The sequence below is a fragment of the Nycticebus coucang genome, chromosome 15 (genome assembly GCF_027406575.1).
Source record: "Nycticebus coucang isolate mNycCou1 chromosome 15, mNycCou1.pri, whole genome shotgun sequence".
Classification (NCBI taxonomy): Eukaryota; Metazoa; Chordata; class Mammalia; order Primates; family Lorisidae; genus Nycticebus; species Nycticebus coucang.
In genome coordinates, this window is record NC_069794.1 from 4,283,529 (window position 1) to 4,306,868 (window position 23,340).

Here is a 23,340-nt window from a genome sequence, read left to right on the forward strand (position 1 = left end):
CGTTTAAGCCCAAGTGACGCCACAGCACTCTACCAAGGGTGACACCGTGGGCCTCTGTCTCAAAAAAAAAGAAAGAAAGAGAAAGAAATCCCAGCAGCCCTTGTCTGTTCCGCCCGTACCTTCTTTGTCGTGGCGGTGGATGATGGCGTCCTGAATCATGTCTGCCCGGCTGAAGCGCACTCGCGGGCTCCGGGCGGGCCTGCGCCTGCGCAGCAGCGCCTCGTGTCTCGGGAGCGCCCTCTCGCGCTCGTAGTAGGCTTTGACTTGCTCGCCGCGCATGCGCTTCACCAGCCGCTGCCGCTGGCCCAGGGGCAGCGACTCCAGCAGGCACTGGTCGATTTCCATTTCATGGGATCGGAACACGTTACATAGCTGAAAGCAACCTGGAAAAGAGCAGGGGAAAGTCACCAGAGCGCTCCGTGCAACCCGTGTAGCAGCGCACAAGGATGCGTGACTGGAGTCACCCCTCAGCCAAGTCACAAACTCGTTCTGTTCTCCTTGCATTTGTTGTACAAATACGGGTACAAAAGCCTTTCACAGACTGGGGGAAACACAGAGTTGATGTCCTACTCTAAACTTCATGAGAATAAAACAAATGGTTGAATTAGTTACAGATACGTAGTTTCGTGCAACGTAACTACCAACAATCCTATTGCTTTAATCCACACCCAAGGCCTAAGTAGCTTAGCTTTGTGTTAAACTCCTGTCAAATTGAATAATTCTAACTAAACTTCACACTTCGATCTTTGGCAGAAAGTCATTCCACCTTTGCCACAACACCCTAAGGTAGTTATTTTTACGTAGCATGTGGGCTAATCATGACTCTGTTAATTTAAGGTAATAAATATATGCATGCTGTCACTTATTTACATGATACAGTGGTCATTTTTTACCAGTTTATTTTTGTATCCTTTTCTTCATGATCAGTGACATTCATTTCCAAGACCTAAAACTATAAGTACAAAGATTAAGAGAAGGCACAGAGATTTTTTTTGGCAACTTAAAATCATAGACTTGTGGTTCTGTGGTCTTTGTTTTACTTCTATATTAACAAATTGAATTTCCTGTTCTGAAATTGACAATATTCACTTTCTTTCAAGATGCCATTTCTTACAAACACCACTTAAAACACCTGTAATAGAATTGTACAAATACTTATATTTACTATCAGGTTAAAATTTTGCTATTGCCAGAAAAGTAATGGGAAAGCACTAAAAATTCTAGAACCTGGCTCACAAGTAAGATTCAGGGTAAGTGTTCATACGTTCATACGATATGTATGACATGGGTCCCAAAAAGTTAAAGCAACTATAGTTGCACAAAATGTGGTGGATCAGATGCTTTAACTGAGGAGATTCTATTCTGAGTATCTGAGCATTGCGGGTTGGTCCCCCATTCCTCTGAAGGAGCAAAGGGCAATGCGATCATAATGCTGTTTCCATTTCTGTTTCTTTTGACACTCTGCAAGTCTTTATTCTCACCAGGTGCACTGGCTTGACCATCCCTGCTTTGCAGATAAAGAAAATGAAGTTTAGAGGGGCTATGACTTGTTCAAAACCAAAGACATGATTATATAACAGAAGCAAGTAATATTCCATAAAGGCCCAAGAATAAAATAAAACAACACAGTGATTCTCTAAAGCCAGGTGTTTGATAGGTTTGTGCTTTGACATAACAGGGAAGAAGAAAGTGTTCCCCAGTGTTGGGGAACGTTGTTTTCATTTATTTACATTTGACAAAAATTATACATTTTAGAATTAAGTTTTTATAGACCACCTCATAAGTATCTGTAAAGGTAATGTTACAGGTATCGACTTGCTACAGGCCCTTTCCAATGACCTAAATACAAATACACAACAGCAGCTCTGAAATAATAATAAACTGCTCTGGAGTATGTATATATGATAACAGCCCTGGTCACTGGTCTCAGCCATGACTGAGAGAGCTCATTAATAAACAAGAAATGTCTTTTGCCTTCAAATCTATTTAGAAAACTGTACTGGGTTTGATTTACTGACTTTGATGCTCATGACACTTTGACTTCTGTGACTTTCCTGGCTTGTCATCAGGTGCCCAGGGACTCATCAGAGCCACACACACACACACACACACACACACACACACAGTCCTAAAGGCACAAAACAACATTGTAGAGTGTAATGTGCAGGCAGCTGACAGTTAAGGATAATCTAATAAACACAGCAGTGCCCAAGTTTTTAACTCTTAAGAGGGTTCTCCTGGTGAAATTTTCAATTAACTTTTTTAAAGATCTGCTGTGACAACTCCTGACTCATTGAGTAATCTCACACGGCTGTCAAAAAGTAGTGTCAAGGGTTGCTGTTAAATTAGTTTTCTTATTCTCCCTTAGGATTTGGAAAAATAAAACACCATGGTTGTTAAATTTCAAATCCATCAATGTATCAAATATTGATTTTTAATGTATTTTCTTGTTAAATAATTCTCCATGTTTTGATTTTAAATAGTCTACAAACTGATTCTTCTATTACCTGAGAATTTATTGGTTTTCATGACTTAAAAAAATCTAATTACAAGTAGATCAGCTATGTCATCAATCAGCTATGTCATCAATCAGCTATGTCTATCAATCTGTATGACAACACAGTGAGAATGACAGACCGAGAGACACATAGGCGTGAAGCAGTCTACTTAAAATTCATGGAACACTAAGAATGACAGTGATTAACTCTCAGGTGACAATATTGACATTCCTGGCAGGAGGAGGATGCTCATGACTCTGAGCTGGCCGTGGGTGTGCACCTCTCAGACAGGAGTCCTGGGTTCAGGCTCACAATGGTAATCCTTGCACAATGAGGGACGGGGTGCTGTCTGGCAGCAACCAAACTTAAAGATTTACTCTAATAAAGACTGTACTTCTTGTTTTATTTGCCTAGGGCAATACACGAATGAACTAACACAACTTCCATATTGCACAAGACCTCATTCTCACAATCACACATGAATTAATGAGTATTTCAAAGACACAAGCAGCAAAAAGCACCCTCTCCTTGCTGTGGCAGAAACTGACTAGCTCTCCACAAAGCCAGCTTCCCTTCTTCTTCCTCCACATATTAGTACTCATAGACTATTTTTTTCCTTTTTTGCTTCCAGGCCTGGGACAAACCAACTCTGGTGTGGTAGGAATAGAATCTTGCTTTATAGCATTGGTCTAATTTTACTTTGCAAGGACTTCTAGCATGGCCAATTGCTCGTTACCAATGTGATGGGAACATCCGTGCATGACTGGCTCTTGGGAGCCAGTGCAGCAGGGTTCAGAACCCTCATCATCTCCACAGCCTGGGAGAATTCAGCCTTTTATGCTTATTAAGGAATTACATCCATGTGTGCAGCAGACAGCAGTGTGACTCACCTCTCAATGGTAAATAACTAAAGATAGAATCATCTTTGCCCAAGATGTTCAACAGATTTAACCAAGCTGTATTAGTAGTTTGAGTACTGTAGGAAGCATAGAAGTAACTCCCGTACTTTAAAATTCTTAACCGTCATCTTATTCACTTGTAGAACGTAATGTCAAAGAGTGGACAGCCTGGAGAAATGAAAATCACACTTGGTTTTTACCCTTAGATATGCTGCTTTGCTGGGATTTTAAGCAAAGATTTTCATAAAACTTCTTTAAAGGGCATGAATAAGTCAAGTTGCTGAGATATTTAATAAATAGGAGATAGTTGGGAAAGAGGCTAGCACAGGGTAAGCAATCAATGAACTGTAATTGTTATCACAGCAATAACATTTCCAGGCCCCATGTCCCAGTGCTCCATGCAGTATTCAAAGAAACCCAAGAGCAGGGTTCTGCCCTACTGAGCACTCCAAAATGTGCCCATTTTTATTTTCTAATTGGTTCTCCAATGAGCAGGAGTGTTCCAGATACAAGGCCATTATATTTACTGTTCCTTTTGCATGACACACTCACCCCTGCCACAGCTGAAGACCATGGTCAGCACCCTCCCTGACTCCAATTCATCACTGAAATCCCCTTTCATAAGACTTTCAAAGGTCACTTTATATTTGTAAATATTCCCTGAAATAAACTTCCCAACCTATTCTTTGCTTTCTTGCTTTATTTTTCTCCTTGGTATTTATCACTCTAACATACACTTCTACAATGTCAGTTACTATTCTTAGATCACATATTAGACTTATACCAATACTAATCTATTTACTTAAATACTTACACCATATATTTTCTTATTTGTCTATAAGCCTTGTGAAGGCAGGAACTTGAGCTGTTTTATCCATGGCTTATTCTTAGCATCCTGAACAATAGGCATTCAGCAGTTTTGTTGTTGTTTTGTTGTTGAGTGACGCTGTGGATTGCATTATTAGATGATCAATAGGACCTAACCCAGCACTCAGCACATGGCAGATACATTCTTATTACTTCTGCTCTTACAGACATGCAAGACAACCCTGGGCTCTCATCCGTGTCCTTCTGTACAGAATTATCTGGCAGCATAATCAAGGGCATGCTTGTATTGGATTCTCTTGTTCCTAGTGTTACTCTTTTTTTAGGGAGGCCATCGAGAGGTCCTAAATATTTGGCCGTCTTGAAATTTACAGCCAGAAGTGAATGTGCCTCTACCTCTGACTAAACCTGAATGGCAGAACACAAAATACAGAGAGGACAAGGCAGATAATAAACACAACATCTAGTAAAGAAAACCAGTATGCCCCACGCCTTGATTTGTATGGCCCCATATCCTGTGTCATGACCTTAGGACATTATAGCAAACCAGAAAATATAAAGAATAAAATTAAAGAGAAAAAGAACTAAAAGAAAAAATGAACTTTTGAAATAATTCTGCTGTACGGCTAACAGAAATGCCTTATTTCAAATAAAAGGATCATCTTCATATGGTCATGGCACAATCAGTGTTCAAGGTTTTACACACACCTCTTTGTGAATGCCAGATTAAGGAGCCAAAACATTACTAGGAACATAGAAGATCTGATGTTAAGAACATTTATAAAAACTGGCACCCAATTTTCAGGGCACACATTTCTTTTTCAAGAATTTATAAATTATTTATGAAGTTGACTTCTGTCTTAGTCCACAAAGCAAAGCAAATCTCAACAAATACTGACAGACTAAATTTACACAAGAATTTCCTTAACATAATTGAAAATGGATATCAACTACAGAAATGGAACTGTATCTCCTAACATGTTCAGAAACTTAAAAAGCCAATTCTAAATAAAGCATGGTTTACAAAAGAAAAAACTTGTAGAAATAATAGAACTTCAGAACCAGTCATTGAGGAAAAAAAATCTGTATCACCATTTTGTTTGTTTTTATTTTTGTTTGTTTGTTTGTTTTAGGATACATGAGTGGTATAATTATATTTGGAAGGAATATTGAAAAGATTACTACAAGGCTGGACATGTTAGTTTAGTCCGGTATTGCTGACACTTTGGGAAGCTAAGGCAAGAGGATCACTTGAAGCCAGGAGTTTGAGACCGACCTGATCCACACAATGAGACCCTGTCTCTACAAAAAAAAAAAAAAAAAAAAAACAAATTAGTGGGACATGGTGGCACAAGCCTGTAATCCCAGTTGCTGAAGAGTCTGTGGTGGGAGAATTGCTTGAATCTGGAAATTTGAAATTGTAGTCATCTATGATGACATCACCACACCCTAGCCTGGGTAGCAGAGTGAGACCCAGCCTCAAAAACAAAACCAAACAACTTTTTAAAAAGATGAGTATGCAATAATAGCCTAAGAAATCCACTAAACCTTTAGTAAATAAGACAATATTGGATTATCATCCAAAATACAAAACAAATATTTCTGAGCCCATACAGATATTTTAAATGAGTAAATAAATAAGTAAATGGGTGGTGGAGAGACAGCTCTCCCATACAGAAGAATAATTTATAAAGATACTCCACTCTTGAGGAGGTAGAGCATAATCCTCCTTTCTTATGTGTACCTTAAGCCATATAGGGACTTCCTTCCAAAAATATATAGTATAGAAATTAAAAAAAGAAAAGAAAAGAATAGGTAACCTGTGGAGAAGTCTGAGAAGGGGTCTCAGCCAGGTGATCAAGATTAACATCAACAATGATAATTCAAATTTATAGTATGTTCTCTGGGTATAATGTGATGAAAATGGTACTTTACTTCTAAGATTGTCTTCCAAAAATACCAGATCCTCAGCAAAATTGTGAAAAAAAAATTCTAAGAAATGAAAATAGAGGGATATTCTATAAAATACTTGGCCAGTACTCCTCAAACCTGTCAAGGTATGAGAAAACAAGGTAAGTCTGAGAAACCACCACAGCCAACATGAGCCTAGGGAGCTGTGACAACCAAATGTAACATGGTATTCTGGATGGGATCCTGAAACAGAAAAAAAAAATACATTGGAAAAAAAAAAGAAAAACATTTTAAAAATAAAAATAAGACATTAGGTAGGAATAAAGAAAATCTGAGTGAGGTGAACATACTAGTGTAAGATATTAATAGGGGAAACTGCGTGGGTGGTATACAGGCACTCCCGATACTAACTTTGCAAGTTTTCTTTAAATTTAAAATGTTCTAAAGTTTTAAAAGTTCATAAAAACAAAGCAAAACAAAAAAACACCCTTGCAATGTCCGACCTTTTGGCATTCCAGAAACAGTACAGAAAAAGTCCCAAACGCTCCCAAATAGGAATCAGGGGTAGTCAAGCCAAAGTGTTATATTAACCTAAAGTTATTCATTTAAGTCTTTGTTTCTCACTCCTTACTCTGCTCCAATTTCAAAACCAGAGCGTACTGTTTCTACTGTGATGAGTAAGTAGCAGAGCAAAACAATTTTCTTTGGTTTTAACTGGTAATAATTCTAAGCTAAGTCAGTCTTTTTTTTTTCCTGGTCTCATGTTTTATTTATTTATTTATTTATTATTAATATTAAATCATAGCTATGTATATTAATACAATCATGGGGCACCATACACTGGTTTTATAAACAGTTTGACACATTTTCATCACACTGGTTAACATAGTCTTCCTGGCATTTTCTTAGTTATTGTGTTAAGACAATTATATTCTACATTTACTAAGTTTCACATGTACCCTTGTAAGATGCACCGCAGGTGTAATCCCACCAATCACCCTCCCTCTATCCATCCTCCCCCCTCCCTCCCATCTCTCTCCTGCTTCCCCATATTCTTAGGTTATAGCTGGGTTATAGCTTTCATATGAAAGCCATACATTAGTTTCATAGTAGGGCTGAGTACATTGGATACTTTTTCTTCCACTCTTGAGATACTTTACTAACAAGAATATGTTCCAGCTCCATCCATGTAAACATGAAAGAGGTAAAGTCTCCATCTTTCTTTAAGGCTGCATAATATTCCATGGTGTACATATACCACAATTTATTAATCCATTCGTGGATCGATGGGCACTTGGGTTTTTTTCATGACTTAGCAATTGTGAATTGGGCTGCAGTAAACATTCTGGTGCAAATATCTTTGTTATAATGTGATTTTGGGTCTTCTGAGTGTATACCTAGTAGAGGAATTATAGGATTGAATGGTAGATCTATTTTTAGATCTCTAAGTGTTCTTCAACCATCTTTCCAAAAGGAATGTATTAATTTGCATTCCCACCAGCAATGTACAAGTGTTCCCTTTTCTCCACATCCACGCCAACATCTCTGGTCTTGGGATTTTGTGATATGGGCTAATCTTACTGGAGTTAGATGGTATCTCAAAGTACTTTTGATTTGCATTTCTCTGATGATTAAAGATGATGAGCATTTTTTTTTATATGTCTGTAGGCCGTACACTCATCTTCTTCAGAGAAGTTTCTCTTCAAGGCCCTTGCTCAGCCTGCGATGGGATCACTTGTTCTTTTCTTGCTTATACATTTGAGTTCTCTGTGGATTCTGGTTATTAAACCTTTGTTGGAGACATAACCTGCAAATATCTTCTCCCATTCCAAGGGCTGTCTGCTTTCTTTACTTACTGTGTCCTTGGCTGTGCAGAAGCTTTTTAGTTTGATCAGGTCCCAGTAGTGTATTTTTGAAGCTGCTTCAATTGCCCGGGGATTCTTCCTCATAAAATACTCTCCCAGACCGATTTCTTCAAGGGTTTTTCCTGCACACTCTTCTAATATTTTTATAGTTTCATGTCTTAATTTTAAATCTTTAGTCCAGTGAAAGTCTATCTTAGTTAATGGTGAAAGGTGTGGGTCCAGTTTTAGTCTTCTACAGGTTGCCAGCCAGTTCACCCAGCACCATTTGTTAAATAGGGAATCTTTCCCCCACTGAATGTTTTTAATTGTCTTGTCTAAGATCAAATAACAGTAAGTAGCTGGGTTCATCTCTAGGTTCTCTATTCTGTTCCAGACATCTACTTTTCTGTTTTTGTGCCAGTACCATGCTGTTTTGATCACTATTGATTTATACTATAGTCTGAGGTCTAGCAATTCCTCCTGCTTTGTTTTTATTTCTGAGTAATGTCTTGGCTATTCAAGGTTTTTTCTGATTCCATATAAAACGAAGTATTGTTTTTTCAAGATCTTTAAAGTATGACAGTGGAGCTTTACTAGGGATTGCATTAAAATTGTATATTGCTTTGGGTAGTATGGACATTTTAACAATGTTGATTCTTCCCAGCCATGAGCATGGTATGTTTTTCCATTTGTTAACGTTCTCAGCTATTTCTTTTCTTAGAGTTTCATAGTTCTCTTTATAGAGATCTTTCACGTCCTTTGTTAGATAAACTCCCAAATATTTCATCTTTTTTGGCACTACTATGAACAGAATAGTGTCTTTAACTGTTTTTTCACCTTGACTATTGTTGGTATATATAAAGGCTACCGATTTATGAATGTTGATTTTGTAACCTGAGATGCTGCTGTATTCCTTGATCACTTCTAAAAATTTTGTAGTAGAATTCTGGGTTTTCCAGATATACAATCATATCATCTGTGAAGAGTGAAAGTTTGATCTCTTCTCACCCTATATGGATACCCTTAATTGCCTTTTCTTCCCTAATTGCAATGGTTAAAACTTCCATTACATTGTTAAAGAGCAGTGGAGACAATGGGCAGCCTTGTCTGGTTCCTGATCTGAGTGGAAATGATTTCAATTTAACTCCATTCAATACAATATTGGCTGTGGGTTTACTGTAGATGACCTCTATCAGTTTAAGAAATGTCCCTTCTATACCAATTTTCTTAAGTGTTCTGATCATGAAGGGATGCTGGATATTATCAAAAGCTTTTTCTGCATCAATTGAGAGAATCATATGGTCTTTGTTTTCTAATTTGTCTATGTGCTGAATTATACTTATAGATTTATGTTTATTAAACCAGCCTTGATAACCTGGGATAAAACCGACTTGGTCATGATATATAATTTGTTTGATGTGTTGCTGGATTCTGTTTGATAGGATCTTGTTGAATATTTTTGCATATATATTCATTAGTGATATTGGTCTATAATTTTCTATTCTTGTTGGGTCTTTTCCTGGTTTGGGGATCAGGGTGATGTTTGCTTCATAGAATGTGTTAGGTAGCCTTCCTTCTTTTTCTACATTTGGAACCGATTGAGTAATATAGGTACTAATTCCTCTTTAAAGATTTGGTAGAATTCTGACGTGAAGCCATCTGGTCCCGGGCTTTTCTTTTTAGAGAGGTTTTGTATAGTTGATGCTATTTCAGAACTTGATATTGGCCTGTTCAAAATTTCCACTTGTTTCTGGCTAAGTCTTGGAAGGTGATGTGCTTCCAAGTATTGGTCAATTTCCTTCAGATTTTCATATTTCTGAGAATAAAGTTTCTTGTAATATTCATTAAGGATTTTTTGAATTTCTGAGGGATCTGTTGTTTCTTCGTCTTTGTTGTTTCTGATTGATGAAATTAGAGATTTTACTCTTTTTTCCTGGTTTGGTTAGCCAAAGGTTTATCTATTTTATTGACCTTTTCAAAAAACCAACTTTTTGATTTATTGATCTGTTGTTTAATTCTTTGTTTTCAATTTCATTTAATTCTGCTCTAATTTTGGTTATTTCTTTTCTTCTACTGGGTTTGGGGTTGGAATGTTCTTCCTTTTCCAGTTGCTTGAAGTGTCCCATTAAGTTGTTAATTTCCTCTCTTTCCATTCTCTTGAGAAAGGCTTGCAGTGCTATACATTTCCCTCTTAGGACTGCCTTTGCGGTGTCCCAGAGTTTCTGATAATTTGTGTCTTCATTGTCATTTTATTCCAAAAATTTGGCAATTTCCTTCTTGATCTCATCTCTGACTCAGCTATCATTCAGAATAAGGTTATTTAACTTCCATGTTTTTGTATGAGTATGCAGGTTCATGTTTTACTGAGTTCAACTTTTATTCCATGGTGGTCCAAGAGGATGCAAGGAATAATCTCTATTCCTTTAAATTTACTGAGGTTAGACTTGTGACCTAAGATGTGATCGATTTTGGAGTATGTTCTGTGGGCTGATGAGAAGTATGTGTATTCAGTTTTGTTGGGATGAAATGTTCTGTAGATGTCTGCTACATCCAAAGGTTGGATGGTTAGGTTTAAATCTAAAATTTCTTTACTCAGCTTCTTATTGGAGTATCTATCCAACACTGCCAGAGGAGTGTTGAAATCTCCAACTATTATGGAGTTACAGGAAATCAAGTTGCTCATGTCTGTTAGAGTTTCTCTTGTAAATTGAGATGCATTCTGGTTGGGTGCATAAATATTTATAATTGAAATATCATCATATTGAGTATTACCCTTAACAAATATGAAGTGACCATTCTTATCCTTCCTTACTTTTGTTGGTTTAAAGCCTATTGTGTCCGCAAATAGAATTGCAACGCCTGCTTTTTTCTGGCTTACATTTGCTCGAAATATGGACGACCATCCTTCCACCCTGAGTCTATATTTATCTTTTAAGGTAAGATGTGACTCTTGTATGCAGCAAATATCTGGCCTAAGTTTTGTATCCAGTCAGCTAACCTGTGCCTCTTTAGAGGACAGTTTAAGCTGTTCACATTAATGGAGAATATTGATGAGCCTGGTAAAATCTTGGGTATCGAGTTTTTCAAAAGTCCAGTGAACATTTTTAATCCTTTCACCACTGTGGAAGTTGGATTTTGATCAACAGTTTCCGAGTGAGTTTATTTTTGTGGTAGAGGATTGGGCTGGTCATTATGGAGGATAGGTCTGAGAATATCCTGAAGAACTGGTTTGATTATGGCAAATTTCTTCAACATATAAATGTCATTAAAGTATTTAATTTCTCCATTATGAATGAAACTCAGTTTAGCTGGATAAAGGATCTGGGGTTGAAAGTTATTTTGTTTTAGGAGATTAAAAGTCAGTGACCATCCTCTTCTGGCTTGAAAAGTTTCAGCAGAGAGATTTGCAGTCATTCTAATATTTTTCCCTTTGTAGGTAATGAATTTCTTACATCTGGCTGCTTTCAGAATTTTCTCTTTCATATTAACACTAGTGAAGTTAATTATAATATGCCAGGGGGATGTCTTATTTGGATTGAGTCATGATGGGATTCTGAAACTGTCTGCTATCTGAATTTCAGAATCTCTTGGCATGTCTGGAAAATTCTCTTTCATAATTTCATGGAGAAGGGCCTCTGTGCCTTGCAAGGCCACTTCATCACTTTCAGGGATTCCAATGAGGTGGATGTTAGCCTTCTTCAAATTATCCCAGAACTCTCTGAGAGAATGATCTGTTTTTGCTGTCCATTTCTCTTCCTCTTTGAGAGTTTGGGAGCGTTCAAAAGCTTCATCTTCAATGTCAGAAATCCTTTCTTCTGCTTGCTCTACTCTGTTACTGAGGGATTGTACTATATTTTTCAGATCTTTGAGGGCTGCAAATTCTTGCTTCAGTGCATCAAAATCTTTGGTGGTTTTTGTCTGTAAATTCATTAAATTCTTGAGAAAACTTTTGAATTTCTCCTTGAATTTCTAATTCTGACTTTTGAATTGCTCTTCGAATTTCTACTTCCAAATTTTCCTCCATTCTATTTATCTTGTTTGCAATCCAAACTCTGAATTTGATTTCTGACATCTTGGCCAGCTATTTATGAATGGGATCTACAGTTACATCTGCCGTATCTTTCCTTGGGGGGGTTGATCTATTCTTGTTATTCAAGTTACCAGAGTTTTTCCACTGATTCCGCCCCATGATTCTTTTACAACATTTGACTTTTCCCCTGCAGCTTTGTTGATGACCTGTACAGTGCTATAGCCTGAGAAACTGGGAACCTATTTGGTGAGGTGGGGCTAAGCGGTTCTGTTTTGTTTTCAGCTAGTCTCTGTTCGATGCTAGTGAAACAGTTACTCTGGGTTGAAGACTCAGCTGTGGAAAAATACCAGCAATTAAGTCACCCTGCCCCCCACAGGCAACAATTGGAAAAGGAAAATCAAACCTTCCTACAACCACACACCCAGGGAACTTGAATAGTTCCCTTGAATAGTCCTTAGGCGATTGTCTCAGTTCAAAAGGTCCAAATCAATTGTCTCAGTCAGCACCTGTCTCGGGTGTGAGAATTTCAAAGATCTCTGGGAACTGGATCGCAGGGGTCTGGTGACAACTCAAATATGACTTGCTCCAGTGCTCCATGATGTCTGGAGGACTCACCCAGCAAATAGACTAGTCTGGGGAGGTTAATGCCTCCTTCCCCACCTTGTACCTTTGTCACACCCAGTCACTGATAGCCCCGCAGGGTTGTGACTTGGTTGCTTCCCGTGAGCAGAGATGCCAGGGCTTTGCACCTGTCTGAATCACAAGAACATCTGTATCTGCTCAGCCAGGCCACTGCTCTCTGCCTCTATCCAGCTGGGGGTGGTGAGGCCTGACAACCTCGGGCACTTGATGGAGGCTGGAGGGGGTGTTCACTCAGTTCCAGCCCCGCCTCTGACTGATGTTACTGACAGAACATAACAACTTTGTGGGAATTTTTTTCTGTCCCTGCTAAATTCCTCTTCAGAAGAGAAGCTGTCTTCAGTTCCCCGAACCTGTGCCTCAGGCCCTGTCTTTACTCCTGCATGTTTGTATTTGTAGCATGGTCAGCTCTAGCCTCCTGCCTTCCTGTGTCAATAGGCTGATGATCCCCTGAGGGCCAGGTGCATCTTAGGCTCAGTAAAGCGGTCCTCTGGGTCAGCCCCACCCCGGGAATTTTCCAGCTATGCACGTGTGGTTTCTAGTCCCCATGCTCCACCCAGGCCAGTACCGCCACAGGCAGACCCTTTACTCACGAGGCCTGTGTTTTAGTCCCTGATCTGTTCTGCGGTGGTTGCCTTCTGAGAAGATGCCCAGCCTCCTCTGGTTGCACAGGGAGACAGGGGTTTTGGCTTCTGAATATCCGGGGGTGGGCCATATTGTTGCCAAAAATGGCTTCTGCTCTGCGCCTCAGGGGGCACTGCTGCTCCCGTGTGGTTCCCTCTCAGCCGACTGCCGTCTCCTCACTCCCGTGCCGCAGAATCAGCACTGACCAGCTGCAGTCAGGCCCTGTGGACACCCCTCGAGAAATTACCCAAGAATCTGGACTCCTGGGGGACAGGCCTCCAGATCTCAGAGTGAGAGTGGAGGGGAGTGCTGGGAGCTCAGAATTACAGGTCAAAACACCAAACTCACTGAGACCAAATGAGCAAATAAACAGATAAAAAGACTACCAGACACACAAACCCTCAGATGCACAAACAATCAGAAACACATAGAAATATAGACAACTACAACAACAACAAAAAACTACAATAAAAATAATGATAATCATAAAATAATTGAGAAAAAAGGGTAAAAAAATACAAACAAAATGAACAAACAAACAAAAAACCCTCTAGAAGTCTAAAGTTAGCACTCTCAGAAACCATAGGAAGGGAATAAGAGGAAGACATAAGGGAGAAAAAAAAAGTGGTGTTCATAAAAACGTTAAAAAAGAAGAAAGAAAAAATTAAGAATAGAGAAAATAAAAATAAAAAAATAATAAAAATTGATGATAGTTCCTCCAAGAAAATGATGAAAAAAAAAGGCACCAACCACAAAAATATTATTCTTGTATATATATGTAGAAATATACATCTATATATATGAAGTAGTGATCAACTTTTGTAGGAATGTATTTATAATGCAATATACTTTCTGGACACCAGGTGGCGCTGTGAATGGTTCCCAGGCTTATACCTGATTCACAGTTTATTTTTATTTTTTTAAATTTATTTATTTTTATTGTTAAGTCATAGCTGTGTACATTAGTGCAATCAAGAGGTGTAATGTGCGGGTTTCATATACAAACTGAAATATTCTCATCAAACTGTTCAACTTAGCCTTCATGGCATTTTCTTAGTTACTGTATGTAGGCATTTGTATTCCACATTGAGTAAGTTTCACCTGTACCCATTCTAAGATGTACCATAGGTGAGGCCCCACCCATTGCCCTCCCTCCACCAAAACCTCCCCCCTCTCTTCCCCTTTCCTTGGCCCTTTCCCCATAGTCTTGTGCTATAGTTGGGTTATAGCCTTCATGTGAAAGCTATAATTTAGCTTCATAGTAGAGCTGAGTACATTGGATACTTTTTTCTTCCACTCCTGAGATACTTTGCTAAGAAGAATATGTTCCAGCTCCATCCATGTAAACATGAAAGAGGTAAAGTCTCCATCTTTCTTTAAGGCTGCATAATATTCCAAGGTATACATGTACCACAATTTGCTAGTCCATTCGATGGACACTTGGGCTTCTTCCATGACTTAGCAATTATGAATTGGGCTGCAATAAACATTCTGGTACAGATGTCTTTGTTATATTGTGACTTTTGGTCTTCTGGGTATAAACCTAGTAAAGGAATTATAGGATCGAATGGCAGGTCTATTTTTAGGTCTCTAAGTATTCTCCAAACATCCTTCCAGAAGGAACGTATTAGTGTGCATTCCCACCAGCAGTGTAGAAGTGTGCCCTTTTCTCTGCATCCACGCCAACATCTCTGGTTTTGGGATTTTGTTATGTGGGCTACTCTTAGTGGGGTTAGGTGATATCTCAAAGTAGTTTTGATTTGCATTTCTCTGATGATTAAGGATGATGAGCTTTTTTTCATGTGTTTGTAGATTGTGCATCTGTCTTCTTTAGAGAAGTTTCTCTTCAAGTCCCTTTCCCACCCTGAGATGGGATCACGTGTTCTTTTCTTGCTAATATGTTTGAGTTCTCTGTGGATTCTGGTTATTAGACCTTTATCGGAGGTATAACCAAAAATACACTACTGGGACCTGATCAAACTAAAAAGCTTCTGCACAGCCAAGAACATAGTAAGTAAAGCAAGCAGATAGCCCTCAGAATGGGAGAAAATATTTGATTCACAGTTTATACTGTTACCACCATAACCACCCTACCTGGCCAATCGCCATTTTGGAGTTTTGTAAAAGTTTTTTTACCTAATTGTTGTGCAACCTCAGGTGCTCTGTTCCAGACAGCACTCCTATCCGATCTCCCAACTCAGCGCAGGAGTCCACGCTTCATAAATCTTTCCACTGTGCTTCCGTTCTCCTGCAAATTGGCAACTGCAATTGCCTGTAGGGGAGGTCTCACTGGTGCTGGCTACCGCGGCTGTTGCCAGCTCCCACGGGTGCTGCTGGGTCTTGCTGCCGCCGTGGCTGTGGCATGCAGAAAACTTATACTCAAGTTTCTGTGGCTCTGGAGTTTTGTGTCCAGCCACCCGCCAGTTCGCTGCACAGCCTGAACTGCCAGTCCACACCAATGTTCCCCACCAGGAATGGTCCGGTCTATTTAATCACTCCTGTTGTTTTGGGGGAAGGTGCCCACCATTTCAGACAATTCAAAATGTCTGTTTCCCAGGCAGGATCCCTTCCTTTCAATTTTTCATCGGGTTGCTTAGTATCTTGTGATTCTGAGTGGCTCCCCTTTCGGGTGCCAAACTCTGCTCAGGAATAAATTTTCGTCAGTTGGGTTTTGCCAGGAATTGCAAACTCCTATCCTCCACGAGGGAGGGGCCTGCCAGTCAGCATGGCCAAGCAGGAAAAATCTCTACAACAGAGTCCATGGTTTTAAATTACACCTCATATACAGCAATCGGCCAATTCACTGCGTGTCTCCAGCTGTCTGTCCACACCAATAATCCATGTGGGGAAAAGGTCCAGAGCCCCCTTCCTCTCGCCTGATGACTTGGGAGAGGTAGGGTATACCTGTATCACCATTTTATGGAAGAAACTGAAGTAGTTCATAAAAATAAATTATAGCTTTAGATACATAATAGGAAAGAATACAGTTTGGAAATTGGTGAGCAAAATATCTGATACATAAAGTTAGAAAAGAACAATAAGGGAAGCCCAAGCAAAAAGGAAAGAAGAAAATAATAAAATGGGTATATGAATAAATAGAAAAAAAAAACAGTGAAAGATCGAAAATGAAGAAATACCCTACAACTGGACAATATCTAGAACAACATAACTTTAAAAAGTGACTGAAGAAGAAATAGAAAATGAATGATTTCTAATCATTATTTAATTAAATCAGTTGTAAAAATCTGTTGACCAGAAGCAAAAAGAAAAGCTAAACAAATATACAAAACCATGATGTAGATGATTTTACTAGTTTTTAAAGAATAGATAAACTGCATTTTCACTCGACTTTTTCAGGGAATAGAAAAAAGATGAAATTACCTTAACTCATCTTCTGATATCAGCATAAACTAGATACCAAAAACCAATGAGGACATCATCAAAAAGGAGAGTTATAGATTAATCCAATTTACAAATTTACACAAAAGTAGCTCACATGCATGCACATTAGCAAAATGAAGCCAGAAGTGCAGAGTTTTTCAGTGAAAGGAAAGGATGATTTATCTTAAAACATCTACTAATGTAAGCTACCATTTTAAATTCTGTTTAAAATTTAGGAAAAGAAAGCCCTCTATTGTTGCTTCTGTTCTATCTCTAAATGAAGTGCAAGCTTAGAAAAAAGGTTAAATGAATAGGGGCATAAAATGTGTGTCGGAAGAGGAAAAAAAAATCCGCTATCATTGTAAATACTGCTACATACTTAGAAAAATCCACACACCCCATGAACCAGCTATTAGGACTTTTCATTGACTACTAAGTACACACAGAGTAAGATTAGCTGTACTTTGAAACCTAACCAAAGATATTCTAACTCACTAACACAGGAAAATGTAAAATAGATGATAAATGTCATTGATTAAGAAAGTTGATAAATGTGTTGTTGCAACTGAAAAGCAAAATGGAAATACCTAGTAAAATTTAAGATGAATCTCTCCTGCACCGAGATATGTGTCCCAGAAACCTCATGAAACACACTACAGATGAAGATTAGCAAATACAAAATAATACAGCATGCACTAATAAAATAACAGGTCACAAAAGTAAACCTTTTAAACAACCTCCTCCCTTATTTTTAGAGGAAATGCATTTCACCACCTTCTTTCCTCAGTATTTTCTGTCTGTGGCCTTGGTAGAGGAATAAACGCTAAGATTATGGGGATTAAATGGAGAACCCAGAAATAGTTCCACACAATACAACTGATCTGTGACCGAGGGGTAGAAACCAGTCAGTGGAGGGAGGATAGACTTTCAACAAATGATGGCGGAGCAATGGGCATCCATAGGAAAAACAGCAGGCTTGGCCTCAACCTCAAACCTCCTACAAATATTAATGTGAGACTCTGACACTTCTAGAAAATAACACAGAAATTCTTTGAGACATAGCCTGCTTAGACTTGAGACCAAAATACAACACATAAGAAAAAAAAATGTTTAATTGGGCTTCATCAAAATGAAAACTGTTTGTTGTATAGATAGGTCCATAGATCAGAGGATGAAACGTTACCTCCTGGGAAAAAATACTTTAAAACCACATATGTAACAGAAAGAACTATATCTAAAGTATATAAAAACACTCAAAATTCAGCAGTTTAAAAAAAAAGTCCAATTAAAAGATGTGAAAAGATGCAGAGTCATTTTGCAGACATACAGAGATGGCTGAGTGAGAAGGTTCTTGACTTCACAAGTCACTAAGAAAATGCAAATGAACAACAGGGGACATATCACTATATGCATATTAGAAGGGCCAAGATTGAACTAAAATGCCTGACGCTGATGAGAGCGTAGAGAACTGAATCTCTCACATTGCTCATGGGAATGTAAAATAGTACAGATATTCAAGAAAATGGTTGGGCAGTTTCTCTAACTATATATGTAGTAGCATATCTGGGGGAAATAATGGTGTTCGTCAGGGTATTCATGCTCTTGACTAGGATGGTTTTCACATGCTGAGGCCTCGCAACCCTCAGCTGGGAGCATGAGAAACATCCCTTCTTCAGATGCTGGGACCAGAGGGATCCAGCCTGGGACAGCCTTAGCCTGATGCCTGGTGTTCAGTCAGCTGCCTCCATGGAGCACCAACTTAGGACAGAGTGGCTGATTTTGTTGAATCATTATATATAACGAATATTTTAATTTTGAACTATATTTAGTAGATATGCATTTATCCTTCATGAACAGACTTCAAAATCCTGAGAATGAAGGGAACTCTGGAAAAAGGTTCAATATATTCTGCACACAATTGGAAATAGTTTATTGCCCTATTTTTCCAAAAGAAAAATAAATAATCATAAAGAAATACAAGTAAAGGTTACAATTTTCCCTGTAAAGAGAAAAAATATATACTTTGTCATACATACACAGGAATGTATATTTTATCTTAATTGATGAGGGTGAGTTATGTTTCAATTACACGAGCTTCTATTACAGTTGAGGAAGGCTTTCCAGCAAAGACCTGAAGCAGACGCTGTTGATGCCCTGATCAATCCCTTTCATTGACTGACACCCCATCGCCAGCTCCCTGAGTCCTGGCTCCTAAGGACTCAGAGCTGTTTTCTCCTCTGGAGAGTTAGCTGTCTCCCAGGAGTGGAGACCCTAACCCTATCCAATAAGCTGTAGTAGCTGAGCAGCCTGCAGAGGGATGCAAAGTCATGTCACTCCACAGTGTGACTTGTACCCCAGATCAAAGGAAATTGGGACCAAATACACAGGTTTTGGCTCTTTTCTGTTCTATGTTCTGTGTCCCTCACTTCCTCACAGGTTTGCCCTGATGAGCTTTCTTGATAAATGGCCATGCACACCTGAGTGCTCCTCTCAGCTTCCGCTTCTAGGGGACACAATCTAAGACATGTGAAAGGCACAATATCTGGGGGAGGGGGACACTTAAAACTTTGACTCAAGCAGTACAAAAGCAATCCATGGAACCAAAAAATCTGTACCCCTGCAACAATTCTGAAATTTTAAAAATATATATTTATGATATTATCCATGCACACACACAGGGTACAAAAAATGTATACACATTTTAAGGAAGAAAAAACTGTATTAAAATTGTTTAAAAGTCAAGTCCTATTTGACGTCTGTAATTACAAGAGGTGCTCAAACTTGACTTGTATTCATCTTTTGTTATCAGGCTATATTGAGTATTAAAATTTTGATAATTTTTTCCTTAAAATGGATATACAGTTACTCTTATGTGGTCATGTATTAGATCATGTACTGGCTTCATATTAGTATCGAGTACATTTTTTGGCAACTTCTATATGTATGCATATGTATGTGTATGTATATAAATCATATACATACACACGCGGAAGTATATAAATATATACACCCATAAGAAAATATGTCTGTATTTTTCATAGTACATGGCTGAAAACTTTCCAGATATCCCTAATATATATAAATGTATAGATAAAGTATAGGCAGACACACACGCCTGTGTGTACATATATATATATATATATATTCCTCCTTTTTAATTATCTATTAATATGTTCATGGAGAATGTATTAATAGACAATTAATAGGGAAGGATTAATGAAAAGATTTTTTCATACATGCAAAATTTACACAGATTAAACATATTAATGATGTAGGTTCTCAAAAACAGAGAACAATAAAATCAGAAGAAACTTGCATTATATTTGTGCAAAATAATTAAATTCAACTATTAGTTTATATTATATATAAAAGTAACTCAAACTGAATTAAAAAACTAAATATAATGCCTAAAACTCTAAAACTCCTAAAAGAAAATGTAAAGGAAAATCTTCATATGATAGCACTTGGCAATGAATCCTGAATATGGCACCAAGAGCGCAGATGATAAAAGGAAAAATAGACACGGGGAACTCTGTCAAACGTAATAACTTTTGTTCATCAAAGGACACAACCAATGCAGTGAAAAGGCAACCTATAGAACAGGAAACTCTCTGCCAGTCAACATGTGAGAAGTGGTTAATATCCACAATATATCTTCATTCTTACAATTCTTAATATTCTCACAACTCTTAACTCTTACAACAACAAAAAATCTCATTTCCTGATTAAAAAATGAGTCAAGGACCTGGGATAGCTGTAAAGATAACATACCGATGGGCAACATGCAAATAAAAAGATGTTCTACATCACTAATCATCAAAGAAATGCAAATCAGAACTACATTGAGACATGGCCTCATACTCACCAAGATGATCACTAACAGAAAATAAAAGTTGTTGATGAGCACATGGGGAAATCCTTGTCCAATCCTTATGAGTGGGATTGTAACACGGTACAACCATTGTGGAAAACAGTATGGAGGTTCCTCAAAACTAAAAATCATACTACCATAATATCTGACAATCCCACTTCTCAGTATATTATAGATGAAAACAAATGAGAGCAATATCACAAAGAGATATCTGCGCACCATGTTAGCAACAGCCCTAGTCACATTAGCCAAGAGGGGAAGCAGATGTCCACAGATGAATAAACTGTTTTATACACATGATGAAATATTATTCAGTCTTAAAAAGGAAAGATTTCCTGTCACATTCTACAACAAGAATGAATATTGAAAACATTATTTTAAGGGAAATAAACTGGTCATTAAAAGTAAAATAGGGTAGCATTCCAACCATACGAGGCATCTAAAGTAACCTCACCCTTAGAAACAGGAAGTAGAATGGTGGGTGGCCAGGACTGAGGAAAGGAGGGCTGTTTAATGGATTCAGAGCTTCAGATCTGCAGGACAAAAATGTTCTGAAGGTCTGTTTCAAGATAATGCAAATATACGTCACGCTCCTGAATTGTACACTTAAAAATGGTTGAGATGGAATCTTTTATGTTGTGTTTTTTACCACAATAGAAAATTGTTCTGAAAAGCTATAAGACACGAACAGCTGAACCACACAGATTTAAAAACATACCTATCTACATTAAGTATTGCACAAAATATGCAGTAGCAAATTTATTATTTATATCACTTTGTAAAAATATTTGCTATGAATTTTGGGAGCCTAAATAATTGTTGTTCAAGAAAACATTCAGCACACTTGTACCAGGTACAGCAAGCAAACACAAACACACACATTCTGACACGGTACACTCAGCATCTCTCCTAGCAGAAGTTTTATTCTCAGAATCCATTGTTATATCAAGCTTTCAGAGATTCTTTACTGCACACACCATGACAACAAAACAAAGGAACAATAAGGATTCTCAAAGGCAAGAGTATAATCAATTTCAGCGTACTCCCCCAGAGCCTTATAAAAAGCTCTCCTTAAACACTGAAGTCTCAGAAAGTGCTGGATTTTCCCATCTTTGTACTCAAGCTGCAGAGCCCTAGTCCTCTTCGTAAAGCAAAAAATAGTAGAAAGAAATTACATTTGGACAAGAGGCGGATGTTACTCTCTAAGCCAAGCAGGTGGAGGTGCAACACCTCTCACACACACCTACATGTAAACAATTCTGCATAAGGTGGAGGAATAAACAATTTAAATAGACATAAATAATTCAACTTCCACGCGAGAAAATCAGCAATATTTTTCATCTCATTGCTTTAGCTTTTCTTCAGGTTTTTATCCTTCAGATTAATATGAGAGTATATACTTTAGGTTACAAAATTATGCATCAAGAAGCCATTGCTTGGTTCTCCATTCAATGATTTGGACATTTCTTTTTCTAGTGAGAGAATGTACTATATGTTTTCTCTTTAAATTAAGATGGAAATAAGACAAGTACACGTGTCTTAACAATTATTCTACAGTCTAAGTACCTTTACATACACCAATCTATGCTTTTCTAGTCTTAGTATTTCCCTTGCAATATGTATTTCTTTAATAAGTGATTTAATTATGATAAGCAGCTTTCAATGAATACAGATGTATAGTCAGGATTCCTCTCAGAATTTGTTTCAGGGTAACAATGAAACTGAAGATTTTCACTATGATGTGATGTTCCCAGTTCACCATCTCAGTAGACCCAGATTGCTAGCCAAAGCTGTGGCTGATGGAGCTTACTATGGTAAGATGCTCAGCCTTGTTCCACCAATGTTTCTAAGATCATGTCCGCATGCTAATGCCCCAGCACAAGGAGTGACACACAGCCCCAGTGGACCCTGCTCCCTTGCAGAGGCACCTGCTGCACCCAGGCTCTGGGTAGGATCTGCTGATCTGGAGCTCTGCCCTTTCTGCCCAGGGCCTGATGTCAAATCCTCACTCAGCTCCTGCCAGTAGCATGACTTTGGCCAAACTGCATTTCCTCTCTGTGTCCTGAGTCTACCCCAGAGGGAGGACCCCGTGATAAAAGGTATGTGGAGTGTCAGCCAAGGGTCTGGCATGTCCCATCTTAGCTGTCATTGATGCAGGACAAGACAGCACCATGACCTGCTGCCTTAGCCCTGGAGGTGTTGACGCTCCTGCAGATGTAGGAACTAGCTTGCTGGAAGGGCCAGACACCCCTGGGGAGATGCTGGCGCCTTGCTATTTCCTCCAAGTGGAATTCTGACTGGTCAGCTTCATGGATGGAGCCTTACTGTCTCCTCCACAAGCACTTCTGACTGGTGGATTTCCTGTCAGTTTCTAAGGCCTGAGAGTTCATTGGACAGCTGGCTATAACTGACAGGACTCACACCCGAGCAGAACAACCCCCCTGCCATTATATAAACCCCTGAGCAGAGAGCCCAAAGGCAGACCTCTAGGAAGGTTCCCCTCCTGGGTTCCCCTCCTGGGTTCTCTCTGCTAGGGGTTTTGGTTTTTGTAGTTGTAGTAATTTTTCGGTTTCTGTAAATAAATTCTGACTTAACACTGATCCTGTGGTCCATCGATTTAGTCTTCAAATCGCCCAGACCAAGAACCTGAAATTCCAGTATCATCATCTTACCAGATACATGCCTAAAGAAGACTTCTCTGAAAAAGTCCAGTCCCTTTGAGACCAGGATTGCCTACTGACAGCTGTTAGATACCTTCAGAAGGCATGACACGCTGCCTTTTCCCCAATGGCCCTATGATTCCCCATGCCCCATGCTC

At 38.6% G+C, this 23,340-nt stretch overlaps 1 protein-coding gene across 1 annotated transcript in view; it reads right to left on the bottom strand.

The window, feature by feature from the left end:
• MYO16 (myosin XVI) overlaps window positions 1–23,340 on the bottom strand; it is a 643,638-nt gene that overhangs the window by 488,067 nt on the left and 132,231 nt on the right. The window contains exon 2 of the mRNA XM_053563761.1: window positions 120–383. Coding sequence (XP_053419736.1) covers window positions 120–345 — 226 coding nt within the window. The 5' untranslated portion in view covers window positions 346–383. The remainder of the gene's footprint in view (window positions 1–119; window positions 384–23,340) is intronic.